The 11,947-nt window shown below is 47.7% G+C and overlaps 1 protein-coding gene across 4 annotated transcripts in view; it reads right to left on the bottom strand.

The window, feature by feature from the left end:
• Positions 1-11,947, bottom strand: part of Utx (Utx histone demethylase) — a 59,990-nt gene that overhangs the window by 5,300 nt on the left and 42,743 nt on the right. For 2 of the 4 annotated variants that reach the window (XM_019842478.2, XM_011144967.2), the window contains 9 exons: positions 9,900-10,078; positions 8,550-8,678; positions 5,515-5,698; positions 4,389-4,604; positions 3,555-3,710; positions 2,735-2,912; positions 2,236-2,550; positions 1,285-1,756; positions 60-1,126 (listed from right to left, as the gene is read on the bottom strand). In XM_019842478.2, coding sequence (XP_019698037.1) covers positions 60-1,126; positions 1,285-1,756; positions 2,236-2,550; positions 2,735-2,912; positions 3,555-3,710; positions 4,389-4,604; positions 5,515-5,698; positions 8,550-8,678; positions 9,900-10,078 — 2,896 coding nt within the window. Of the gene's footprint in view, positions 1-59; positions 1,127-1,284; positions 1,757-2,235; positions 2,551-2,734; positions 2,913-3,554; positions 3,711-4,388; positions 4,605-5,514; positions 5,699-8,549; positions 8,679-9,248; positions 9,461-9,899; positions 10,079-11,947 lie in introns of those variants that run through there. The other 2 variants (XM_019842479.2, XM_025302959.1) reach the window with 2 other exon arrangements.

Raw genomic sequence — 11,947 nt, 5'->3', positions numbered from 1 at the left:
AAAGAAGCACGATGGTAGATATTATAATATTATGTGGAAAATGAGGAAAGTTCAATCACCTTCATATACAACTGTACAGTATTCATTCCTAGAATCACATGGCCCACATGACTGAGCATGTTGCCAGCCGATACGACTCTAGCGAAGGCAGGTAGCTTCATCAGCTCCTGAAGCTGCGGTTTCCACTTCCTGTCGTCCGAGAGGTCAACATTCGTGCCGAAACGCAACATCTTCGAACCCTGCCGACCTGCCAGACCAACGGCGTTCTTCTTGCGTTTCGTGATTTGACCCGTGCTATCTTTCGAGTCGGAATCAGACAGGTTGGACGTATGAACGCCCTGCGACTTCTCGCGTTCCTCCTTCAAACTTTCTTGGAAACTACTGGCCTGATACTGCGCGTATTTCGCGATAGTGGTGTGACTGCGATGACTGATGCAGTTCCACACCTTCTTAGTGAACTGCTGATCCCAGTTCTCGTCGCTCGGTTGCTGCATTTGAGTGCGCACCTCGATACCGTGGTCCGGATTCGCCTCCACCAAAGTCTTGGTCGAGAACAGACCCAGATCCAGCTTAAGAGCAGCGGCAAGTCCGCGCACCACGGCGATCGGATGCTTCAAGCAAAACTCTTGCAGCTGCGGACTGAACGCGCACTTCTTGTTCTCCAGGTAAACGCTGGGCGTGGGTGGCAGCAGCTGCTCCTTCGTCAATCGTTGACTCGGCGGATCCGGCGGGGCCGGTGGCGGCGAACGGTCGCTCAATATCGAGCAATTCGGCACGCCGTTCACCCCCTGGCCGCGACACGCCTCTACGATCACCTTCGCGTCCATATCGATGTTCAGCTCCAGTTCCGGCTGCGATTCGCAGAGGCTCTCGAGCTTCAGCACCGGCTCTGTTTTCGGAGTCGATTCGCTGTTCCTGCTCGCGCTCGTCTGCTCGCATTTTACCGTTTCCACCGACGGCGTTGACGGCGTTGGCGGTACCGAAAGCGTTGGCGGCTTCACGTCATTCGTTTCGTACGCCTCTGCTGCCACCTTCGACGACGGCTGAACCTCCTCGGGTTTCTCCAATTTCACCACGTCTTTCGCCTTGTCCACATTGTCCTCAAGATTCGACGGCGAAAACGGACCTGTTGGGACAAAATGTGTGCTTTGTTGCGAAAATATAACGTGCGCGATTTGGAGAATAAAAAAATCTTTCTCACAAAACAAGAAGGAAAGAGGGGGGAGGAAGGTTGTGACTGATGATTCTTTAATAAATTAATCTTACTCTTTTTTATTCACATACCGGAACTGAGAGCGCCATTGTTGTTCATAATGCTGGCTGGCGGCTCTTCCTTCACGTCCAGATCCTCCGAGCCAAAATGCTTGAGCAAGTCCTCCGCCAACGACGTAGCAATGTCCTTCTGCGAGAGCAGCGCCTGCAGCTCCTGGTCTGTGACGCCTAAGTCCTTATTCGCCGCTGAGCCCTCTGGATAGCTACTTGTCGTCGATGAGATTTGCGTGTAGCCCTGAGCGGCGTATTGACTTGGCTGATACTGGCCATACTGTGCGCCGCCGCTGATTTGCCGTTGAGGCTGAGGTTGAGGATAATTTGGATCCGACGCAGATTTGTAAGGCATACCTGGTGTCTGCGTGTTCCCGGTTGCTGCCGTGCTGTAGCCAACATTAGAGTCGGAGAAGCCGGTTTGCAACGCAACTGTGCCTCCTTGCTGCAACTGCAAGTCCCGGTGAGTTTTAACGCATTTCTTCACTTTGATCTAATGAGGTGAAATCAACGTTTAAAAAAAAATGCACTAAACGCTAACCGGAAGATGCGAAGAACCTCCTCTGTTCCCGCCGTTATGGATAACAACAATAAATATTCGACAATAAATATTGTCAATTCTGAATATTTGCTGGATATTCGCAAGAGATAACGCGAAGTGTGCCTGACAAAAGCAAATATGTCCAGATTTGAACAAAATACAAAATAAAGATTTAAGAAAAAATTTTAATGAAAATTAAAAAACCGCAGACTCTATTTAAAATTTGGCGATTATCAATTATAGTCAATTCACGTTTGAAAGTAATTGCAAGACCGGCCCCGGCAACGGTCGTCCTATGACCGTCCTTCCGATGTAAATATTGAAACATTTAGTCCGCGGCTGACGTGTTCGCCACAATCGTCAATGTCGATCGTGACACATCCCGCAAGATACGCGTTAATACAAATTCTATAAATATAAAAATGTCATACCGGTTGCTGCGGAATCCCGTAATTCTTTATAACGCCAGCCTGGCCGCTGATTTGAGGATGACCGTAACCTGCGGCGGGATAGCCGGGCTGACCGGGCCTGATGGTCCGTTGCATCGTATGTTGCAGCTTGACCTGCTGCTGATGTTGTTGCATCGTCCGGTATTGGTGCTGCAGCTGAGCCAACAAGATCTGCTGCTGCGGCGACAGATTGCCGTGATTCTGCTGCAGAAGATGTAGCGTCTGGATCTGCTGCGGCGACATGTAAAACGGCGGCGGCCGTTGCGGCGCGCTCGCTGATATTGCCTCCTCGCCCGGCTGTATCATCGGAAAACAAAGGAAAAAAAAACATTCCGGTTAGAGCTGCGATCGAACAGCACCACCTTTTGCAGGAATCAGGAAATTATATCGCGTTCTCTGTCTTGTGTATTTCTATCCACAGAAGATAGGTCGAATGATATTACTCGCTGTATAGTCTCGCTATATAGTCTCACGAACGTACCTTAAAACGCTTAGTTTGAGCCTGGGCCTGAGGGTAAGGTGGCGGTGGACCGGAAGGTGCGGTGCCGTATTTGTAGGAGGGCCCACCCGGTGCTTGCTGTTGTTGCTGTTGCCGACTGGACATCTCCGCGCTAATCGGCAAATTCCAGGCCTCTTCGATCGGCGGCAATTGCCGCCTCCTGTTCGATAATACACAATGTTATTGTATCGCTGTTAGCAACTCACGGCTCGTTCCTACATGTAACATTCGAGTCGAACGTCTGATCGAATGAGAATCTGACAAGGAGGGAGGGAGGGAGGGGGGGGAGAGAGAGAGAGAGAGAGAGAGAGGGGGGGTGATGTGGAAGACGCGCGTCGTGCGAAAGAAACATAATGTATGTGAACTTTTGTTTGCCGCGCGTGTTGTTCGTTCACGAACGAAAACTTGTTAGCGACCTATTGAACGCTTCTTTCCGTTTGATTTGTATCGAATCAGTCACAATTGATACATGTGATTTTAAGTAGACGTTTTCTGTATGTAATCCTCAGTTTTTTTAGCTGCCCACGCCTTTGAGAAAGTGGTTTGAAGAAACGAAAGCATCGTATTGAAAACTCACGGAAATAGGCGACAATGAAGCAGCAAAGAGCCCTTACTTTTACGTGTTTGTTCCGCGAACAAATGATATCCTCCTCCATCTGTCCGGACCCCGTGCGAGGTCCGACGATTGGTACAACATGCCGCGTACAAGAAATGCCTCATCGGTAAACGGCTCTCATCACGGGAGAACGAGAGAGACCGCGTAACAAAACACGTATTCGACGCCGACGTGGCGTATACTCACTTGGCAGCGACGGAAGGCATTGGTGCTTGACTTAGGTGATTCTGCAGAAAGTTGATGCGCTGTTGAAGGGACGGGTTCATCGGAGTGTTGCCACCGGACTTGACGCCACCTAGACCCACCAGTGGACCTGAGCAATTCGCCGTGTTGCTGTTACCCCTGCGCGTGCAGCAAGCAGGACAGAAAGAAGAGTTCTCGTCAAGAGCATGACCCAATCATATGTCTGACCAGGTGAGCTTTTGAGAGATCAATCATCAAACCTGGCCCACAACTTACGAATACACATGATTGGTAAGTACTCGCCGATTTGATCGGCTTACGCTGATTACTATGGAGCATAAAAGTGGTATGTATACATATATGATAGGATATGCAACGCGGTCGATAACACTGATAATCGAAGGTGCCAGCGAAATTAATGACAGAGCGAGGTAAAGATAAACGGTACAGTACACACACGCGCGGGTGATATAATCGATAAAAGTGCAACCGGTGATTCGACGATTGTGTTATTGTCATTTTCATCGTTTATCTCGATAAGTTGGCATTCTGCCGACATGCTCCGTTCTACCTTTGCGGTTTCACTTCTAAACTGTTTCAACAATTATAGCTAATAATTGTATCAGCGACCGAGCGATAATTGATTTAACGTATCGGATGTCCATCGGAGCGACCATTGGCTAACGGCTCGGGGGCAACGTGATTGTAATGACGTTTCATAATATATGGTAATTTCCCCGTTCGTGTTGCGCGCGCGAGTCGCGATTCTCTCGCGACTTGCATTCGCCATTGGAAACTCCAGGGGACCCCAGTGCAATCACGCAACGTGCAATTTACCGGGATGCGTTGACGTAACAGGCCAGAGCGTCTTTCGGTTGGCTAACACTTTCGTACAGTATGCCGAGATTAGTCCAAGCGGCCGAGTGTGATTTGTCTAATTGAACTGCGCATATGTAGGCCTGTAAGGCATCCATCGGCTGGTTCTGCTGCTGGTAAAGAACTCCTATGCTGCACCATGTATCGGCGTTTCCTTCCGACTTCTCGACCGAATTCCTGTTGAATACGTAAATTCATCGTTCAGTTTCATCCTTGATTACACTGTCTCTTCGATAGAATTAAACTTTGTTCGAAAACCTTCGCACCGAATTCTTGGACTCATTCGACCGACGTATCGAGTTGGAAGATTTGCAAAATTGAAGGTTTTAACTTTCCTGACCTTTTGCCAAAATTCAATTTGATTTTCCACGAAATGTTTCGAATTAGTCTGTCTGATTAGTTTCCGGCGCAGATATTTATTTATTAAAATTTCATCGAATACCCAACAATCAACAATCAGCTTGAGAATTAAGACGCCAAACTAAAAGCGCTAACAAAAGCTTGCACATTGTTGCCTTATACGCATTTCAAACTGATACTCACGTCACTCGTCTAAAGTATGAGACCCAAACTTTCCGTTTCGCTCGTAAATCTTTAGCCCTTTACAGAAATTCGTTCCGAACGAACAACGAATTTTCACGCTTCTAGAGATTTCACTAGAAAAGATCCACGTGAATCCTACCTGTTTGGTGTTTCGGGAAAGATCTCGCTACCATAAAATAACTGACAACGAGGAACGATATTTTACCAGTGGTCCTAGTAAGTAAACGAACGAGTAAATCTCACGAGAAATATGATGGCGCTTAAAAAATATAAGCGCGGTCGTTTAATTTTCCCCCTCTTATGAAGGATATTGCAAAGTCTTCTTGGCACGGGAGTATATGCCAGAGGTATATTTCTGGCGTTTCTTGACTGAATAACTTTGTAAATCGTCAAAGGATTCGCAACACGAGCGAGTGGGATCACTCTAAGCGGGAGATTAATAATGCTGTCGCACGACGACACTGACTCGACGAGATGACTCAACGGCGGGCTGATCTATCTATGCGTATGTAGATAACAGGAAAGACGTCGCGATCCGCATTACCTGTACGCGACGAATGCATCGTGAACTTTTCCGGAGGCTGCCAGGCAACGTCCCAACAGGTAGAGGCTTTGTCCGCTCTTCGGTTCAGCTTCGATGGACCTTTGCAGACAGTGGATAGCCAAGGTTTGCTTCTGCTGTCTCGTTATGCCCAATACTGTGCAGTCAACTACATGGTACATCCATCCTGCAACAAGAAACGCACACGATTGTTCCCCTTCCGTGTGCAGCTACCTCGATGCTAGACCAGCATCGAACTGAATAGATCTTTGAAGGTATAGACCTAGGGTAGGTACATATGCACACTTTTTCTCTCTCCTTCTCTCTCTCTCTCTCTCTCTCTCTCTCTCTCTCTCTCTCTCTCTCTCTCTCTCTCTCTCTCTCTCTCTTTTCTAGCCCGGCTACTGCTCCCTTCTTCAGGGGCTATCTCGAATTACAAGCTCCCTTTAAACATAGGCGTAACCAGCAGCAAGCCACCTAACTTCGCAAAGAGACAGTGGCTGCTCGTTTTGGCGATAGTATATTGTGCGATATATATAAACGAAATCAGAATTAAAATGTTTCATTTCATGGTTTCTTTAGAAACCTTTCCATCTTCCGACACCTGACTCTAGCTCTGCAAAATTTTTTAACAAAATTTCTCTCATATTAGTGTACAATATTGCAATTTCAGAGCATGAAATATGATATGTGAAAAATATTTTTAATTATATCCTCGCGCGCAAAGGATAATAGAAATGTAAATTTACGACTGCCAGTTTTGTAGTTTTGAAACGCGTGTTGCTTTACCTGTTGATAATCCCACGTTTTAATCGTCGTGGGAAAAGCGAAGCGACGCAAGAAAGCTAAAGTCCACCGCGACGCTAAAGAGCGTGACGTTTTGATACGAGGCAGTAGGACAACCAGTGTGATTAATTGATTCGCCACCATCAGTTAATTTGCGTTCGAATAATTGATTATTGTTCAATTATTCATTGTCAGTTAAATGATCAAATTAACGTTGCAATAATGATTGCGATATTCATAACATTCGCGAGAAACGACATGACGCATATAGACCACGGAAATGGATAAATAGCTTGAAAAATTGTTGCGTTACACTTTTCTCGCGCACATGAAACAACATGCCAGTGTGTGCATGTGTGTGTGCATGTAAAAAAAAGAGAGAGAGAGAGAGAGATTAAAGCTGTACAATATTAAAAAAATTTAATTTAGAGTACTCTTTTGTGTGTGCGAATATAATAATCAAATGTATGAAAAAATTTTTTCTACGCTTTTCACGCTAAAATCTACCGCGTTGCTTCCGCAAATCTCGCGCATGTGTTAATTGCATGTTTGGCGTTCAACGGTGGGGAGTAACGTCGTTGCTCTGCGCTTCACTCGACCTTCACTGTTCATTATTCGGCGGAAGATGTGCGTCGAGAGAGTATCCTTCGCCGTACCTCCTTGGAAAAAAAAATGAAAGGCGGAGGAAGGTGACAATACAAAAGTCCCCGAGGAAAGAAAGAGAGAAGTAAGAGAAGGAAAGAAATTATACTCCTTCTCGCCATAAGACGAGTCGCGAATCGAGGTACCGACACGCGAGGAGCCGCAAACAGGTTGTAAGGAAGTCCTGTACCGTTTTCGTGGTCCGGCGTAGCAGAGATGAGCGGTGCATTCGCAAACCGAGCCCAACCGATGCGCCGCTACAATCTCAGGACGCAACGCAGTTCCGTAAAATGCACCCTCCGGGCACGAAACTTTCCTCGAAACGATCCATTATCAACAAACACGCGCGCGCGCACACACACATATACACACACACACGCACACAAACACATGTGCAATTATCGGAAGGATAATTTGTGGAGATACAAAATAATCCCAAACTCAGCCTTTCTTTCTATTCTTTTCCTTCTTCTGCAAATTTTTCTAGCAAATTGCAAATATACGCAGATACGAGAGAATGATAACATATAAAATACAAATTACAATTACCGAATCCTGTTCTAGCGCGGATATTTAATTCGTAGAGCCAAGGGAAAATATCACATCCCCCGGAGACGCTCAAAAGTTTGGCCACGCTCCTCTCTCCGACACCCGGGGTGAAAAAGAGAGAGGGCTGGACGCGTATTCCCGCTGCACCCTGCGATAATCCGCGGTAGTCGACGTACTTTAGGTCGCGGAAGGAGGGAGGAGAAGAAAGAGGGATAGGGAGAAATAGAAGAGCAGGTGCGAGAGAAACAGCTAAGGATAGTTCCCACAACATCCATCTTTCTCTCTCTCCACCCCATTCACACGGCCGTTTTCTCTCCCTCTCTGTCCTTCGTTCATTCACTCACTCACTCACTCACTCACTCACTCACTCTCTCTCTCTCTCTCTCTCTCTCTCTCTCTCTCTCTCTCTCTCTCTCTCTCTCTCGCGCGCGCGCGTCCCGCGGTACCCTCCTCTTTTGCTCTCTCTCTTTCTCTCACTCTCTCTCCGTCTCATCCCCGGTCCACCCCAACTCGGAATAAATCAATACACGTGTCTGCTACTTGGCGTGCACCCGGCCCGAGTACCTTAAGCTGAATCCGTCAGAGAGAGAGAAAGGGAGGGAGGGAGGGAGGGAGGGGAGGAAAGAGAGAGAGAGAGAGAAGCTGAAAGCGCGACGATTTGAAAGAAAAATCACTCTTTTCATTTAACAACCGAGGCGGTTAACAACGGAGATGGCGCGTGCACGTTCCTTTTTTTTCCTTTTTCGTTTATAAAAGCGAGTGCGTGAAATCGCGAGAGTCGGCGCATCGTTTGTTCAAGATGCTAGGAAAACACACACACCTCCACGTATATAATAAAACTTTTTACTGTCGCCGTTGCCTTTTCCTATGTCTCGACTTTTTTCTCTCTCTTCTTCAAAAAATGAGAAACGTCCAACGACTTTTCCTCAGCACGTCCCCGGCAGGGGTTTCTGATCGAAACGGAATGAATTTATTAATCAATCTAATAAATTTATTTGTTCAATCAGATTCGGGATCGCAATTAGCGATACACAAATAAATGTGGATCGTCGGAGACTTACCCAGTTGACGGCAAATGTCAGCCTTCAAATGCGACGGTAGAGCCTTCTCTTTGAGCAAGCCCTCGTAGTGCTCCTTGGCCAAGCGATATTTGCCTTGAACTTCGTGCAAGTGTGCGATATGAAATTTGACTGTAACCAGAAAGGATACACACATCCTCTGTGTTACTCAATAACTCTTGATAATGCGGAAAAAAAAATCAATCGTGGTGAGCTCTCTACACAAGTTTTAAGAGAAAGAAAAAAAAAGAGAGACTAAGCACATTTTCGAAAACTCGTGTTGTTATATCGATGAGAAAGCACGAAACGATACGACACATCGTGAAAAGTCGTGTGATAATTTTTAGGGAAACTCTCAAGCGCCACATAATAGTCCTTTGTCTAAAAAACATAACGAAACGCACTTCCGCTGGTATTTTTAACCATCTCTCGTACAGATCCTGCATTTTCGGTCAAATCAGCCCGAATCTAAACAAACCGTACTCACCTTGTATGAATATACTATGTATAACAAGTGCTTTATAAATATCAAAGCGCAAAATCTGTGCAGAATTTCACAAGAGGAGAAGGCTCGAAAATGCACGTTTCGTTACATCTATCTGCGGGAAGCGTACATAACGACGATACGAGAGTTCACGCGCGACTGTTTAACGCGCATCGTTGCGCGCGCGAGTCTGTCTCTTTCAACTAAAATATATGTACCAATGAAATAAATTCCTGAAAGCCTTTACTTCTCTCTCCCTCGCGGCACAGTTTGTCGTACGTTCAGTCGGACCGACGAATGAATTTATCGGCATGCCGCAAGAGAGGTGGTGGTGACGGGGGGTGTGAAGAGTGCACACAGGCGTTTATGAAGTTGATTCCAATTATCGAGCCACCGAGGCGCGATGAGCACGTGCGCGCGCGAGACTGGCGCGCATGCGACGCGACGCTCGCTATTTAAAAGCGGCGCCGCGTTGCTTCTCCTCGAGCTGGGGAATTTTATTTCCTCCCGCATATGGTACGCGCGCGCGCGCGCGCTCGGAACGGAGAGATTCCCGGTAGTACGATGACAAAATGACTCGAGGAGAGCAGCTACGCGAATAATCTCATTCCAGACCGACAATTTCAAGTCATGAATCAGCGGTGTCATCGTCGTCATTCGAGTGATTCATCCGCGGGAAAGACGATCGCAGCAGCTACACGCGACGTGTAGCTACGAATTTATTCGGCGTGCGTGCGATTGCAGGAAATTTCCCGTATAGCCGTATAGCCGTGATACGTCCACCACATTTCTTCGGGGTTTCGCGGGCTGCTCTGTCGCACAAAGGCTGTACTTTGTACATCCAGCTGTGCGAAGGCGAGCTTACTTACTTTCAAGCTTGGAGAAGGAAGCAGGTGTTGTGGCATCGATCAGGGCGAGGGTCAGGTGCTTCAAGGCGGCGTCGAAGTCAGCGTGGACCTTCAGCATCAAGCCGAGCCGTAGGTGAACTTCGCAGGCCCGTGGGAATCCTGGTTCCACCCATAGCACCTGCTGAAACGCTTTCACGGCCCTGAAACGCAAACGATACGAGAAACTTTACTCTCTTCTTCCTTTTCACCGCATAAAAATGTATATGGAATAGTATTTTATAATTACGCAGCGCGAGCTTAATTTTCACGGGCAACCCAATGAGAGAGTCGCTTCAACAAAATGCATCATCACAACATCGCGTTCATCTATTAGTCTGAAGTGGACATTAATATTAATTATTTTAATGTTGGGAAAACGGGGAAGTCACGATAAGCCGCTCCCCCGTACGCTCCCAATGCCCGGCGGGCATTCGGCTAGCGGAAAATCGATTCCGAGATTAGTCAGAGAGTCTCGTTAATCCGCCATTAACCTGTTATTAGCACGTCGCGGTGATAAGGCGACAAGTGTCCCGCGTACACGTCGCTTCACACATCGACACGCTCGCGTGAGTCCGGAACGCGCGGATGGATAAGGATCAAATCCTTGTCTCTCGGTGGGCCGGTGGTCGTCGCGCGGCTACTTTTTCGCCTCGTAACGCTATATCGCTGCCGCGGTACAACACACCGTGATTGTTGCGGCGCGGCGCAGCGGCGTCCGCGAAACGAATCGAAACGAAACCGCCGAGCGACGTTGCTTCGCGCTGCATCGCCGCATTCTCGTAACCTTACTTGCCTTACGCTCCATCGTATAGCACGCGATGCAAAAGGTGCACGCCGGAAGTGGTTAGTGTAGCTCTGTCACGCGACATACACTGTACCGTCGTCTGAAGAGCGCACGGACATACGGACGGACCGCCGCGGCGGCGATGTAGCGTAACAATAACAATTGTTGCAAATGACATATCGCGACTCGCTGAGCGCGACGCGATCGATACGGGCCGATCGATCGCACGCGCGCGCGCACGGATGGAAAGCAGGAAGTGAATAATACCGCGCGATGCGAGGCAAAGAAACGTAGTGCAGCTTGCGCCGCGCGCGTGCTAGACAATGGAAACCGGACGAAAATCGAATTCAGATGCTAATCTTTCCATTATTACACCGCGGCTACCGTAGCGTCGAAAAAAGAAAATATTCCGAGAGTACACCGTTGCCTTCTTCCGAGACAGGCTAATATGCGCGAATAACCGATCAAACGAATATAAAACACGACAGGCTGCCATAAAACCTGTTACATATGTCTAAGAATATCTTCGAAGCTTCGAACCCTTATGGACGCTAAAATAGAATGTGTATGTAAGATTAGCAGAATGATAAGAGCCAAATACGAGATAGCGGCTGCGCTAATGAATTACCTACGGTCTGTGAGTCTATCGCAAGGCGAAAAGCAGCTTCGCTGATAAATCATGACAAATACAAGTCGGTTCCTGCGGCTAGCTCTTCTATATGTATTAATAAAAAAAAAACAAAGAAAAAAGAGAGACAAATGTAGAACAGAAAAGCGAACGGAGAATACGAGAGGAAAAACGTGCTGTGGACTTTATCTTCTTCGGGAGAGCAGGGAAAAGACACGGGTGGGAAAGTGTGCTTGCAGGAAAACGCTCGTGGCACACATGTATGATACGCGCGCACACACATATACAGACACGAGGCAGGCTATTCGATCGCTATTTTATTCAGAGCATCCGCCGCTGTTGGACACGAGCCAATGTCAGTTGAGCGTCGAGCCAAGCGCAACCGACGCGTCGCGACGCAACGTTATGCTATGCGTTGCGACGAGGCAAAGTGAGAGCAGCGTCAGCGTCAGCGTCTTCGTCTTCATCTTCGTCTTCGTCTTCGTCGTCGTCGTCGTCATCATCGTCGTCGTCATCGTCGTCGTCGTCGTCGTCGTCGCCGTCGTCTTCGTCGTTCGTCGTCATTGTCGTCGTCGTCGTCGTCGTCGTCGTCGTCGTCGTCGTCGTCGTCGTCGTCGT

The sequence above is a fragment of the Harpegnathos saltator genome, unplaced genomic scaffold, assembly GCF_003227715.2.
Source record: "Harpegnathos saltator strain DR-91 unplaced genomic scaffold, Hsal_v8.6 scaffold519, whole genome shotgun sequence".
Lineage (NCBI taxonomy): Eukaryota > Metazoa > Arthropoda > Insecta > Hymenoptera > Formicidae > Harpegnathos > Harpegnathos saltator.
This window is presented reverse-complemented; position numbering and strand designations above follow the sequence as displayed.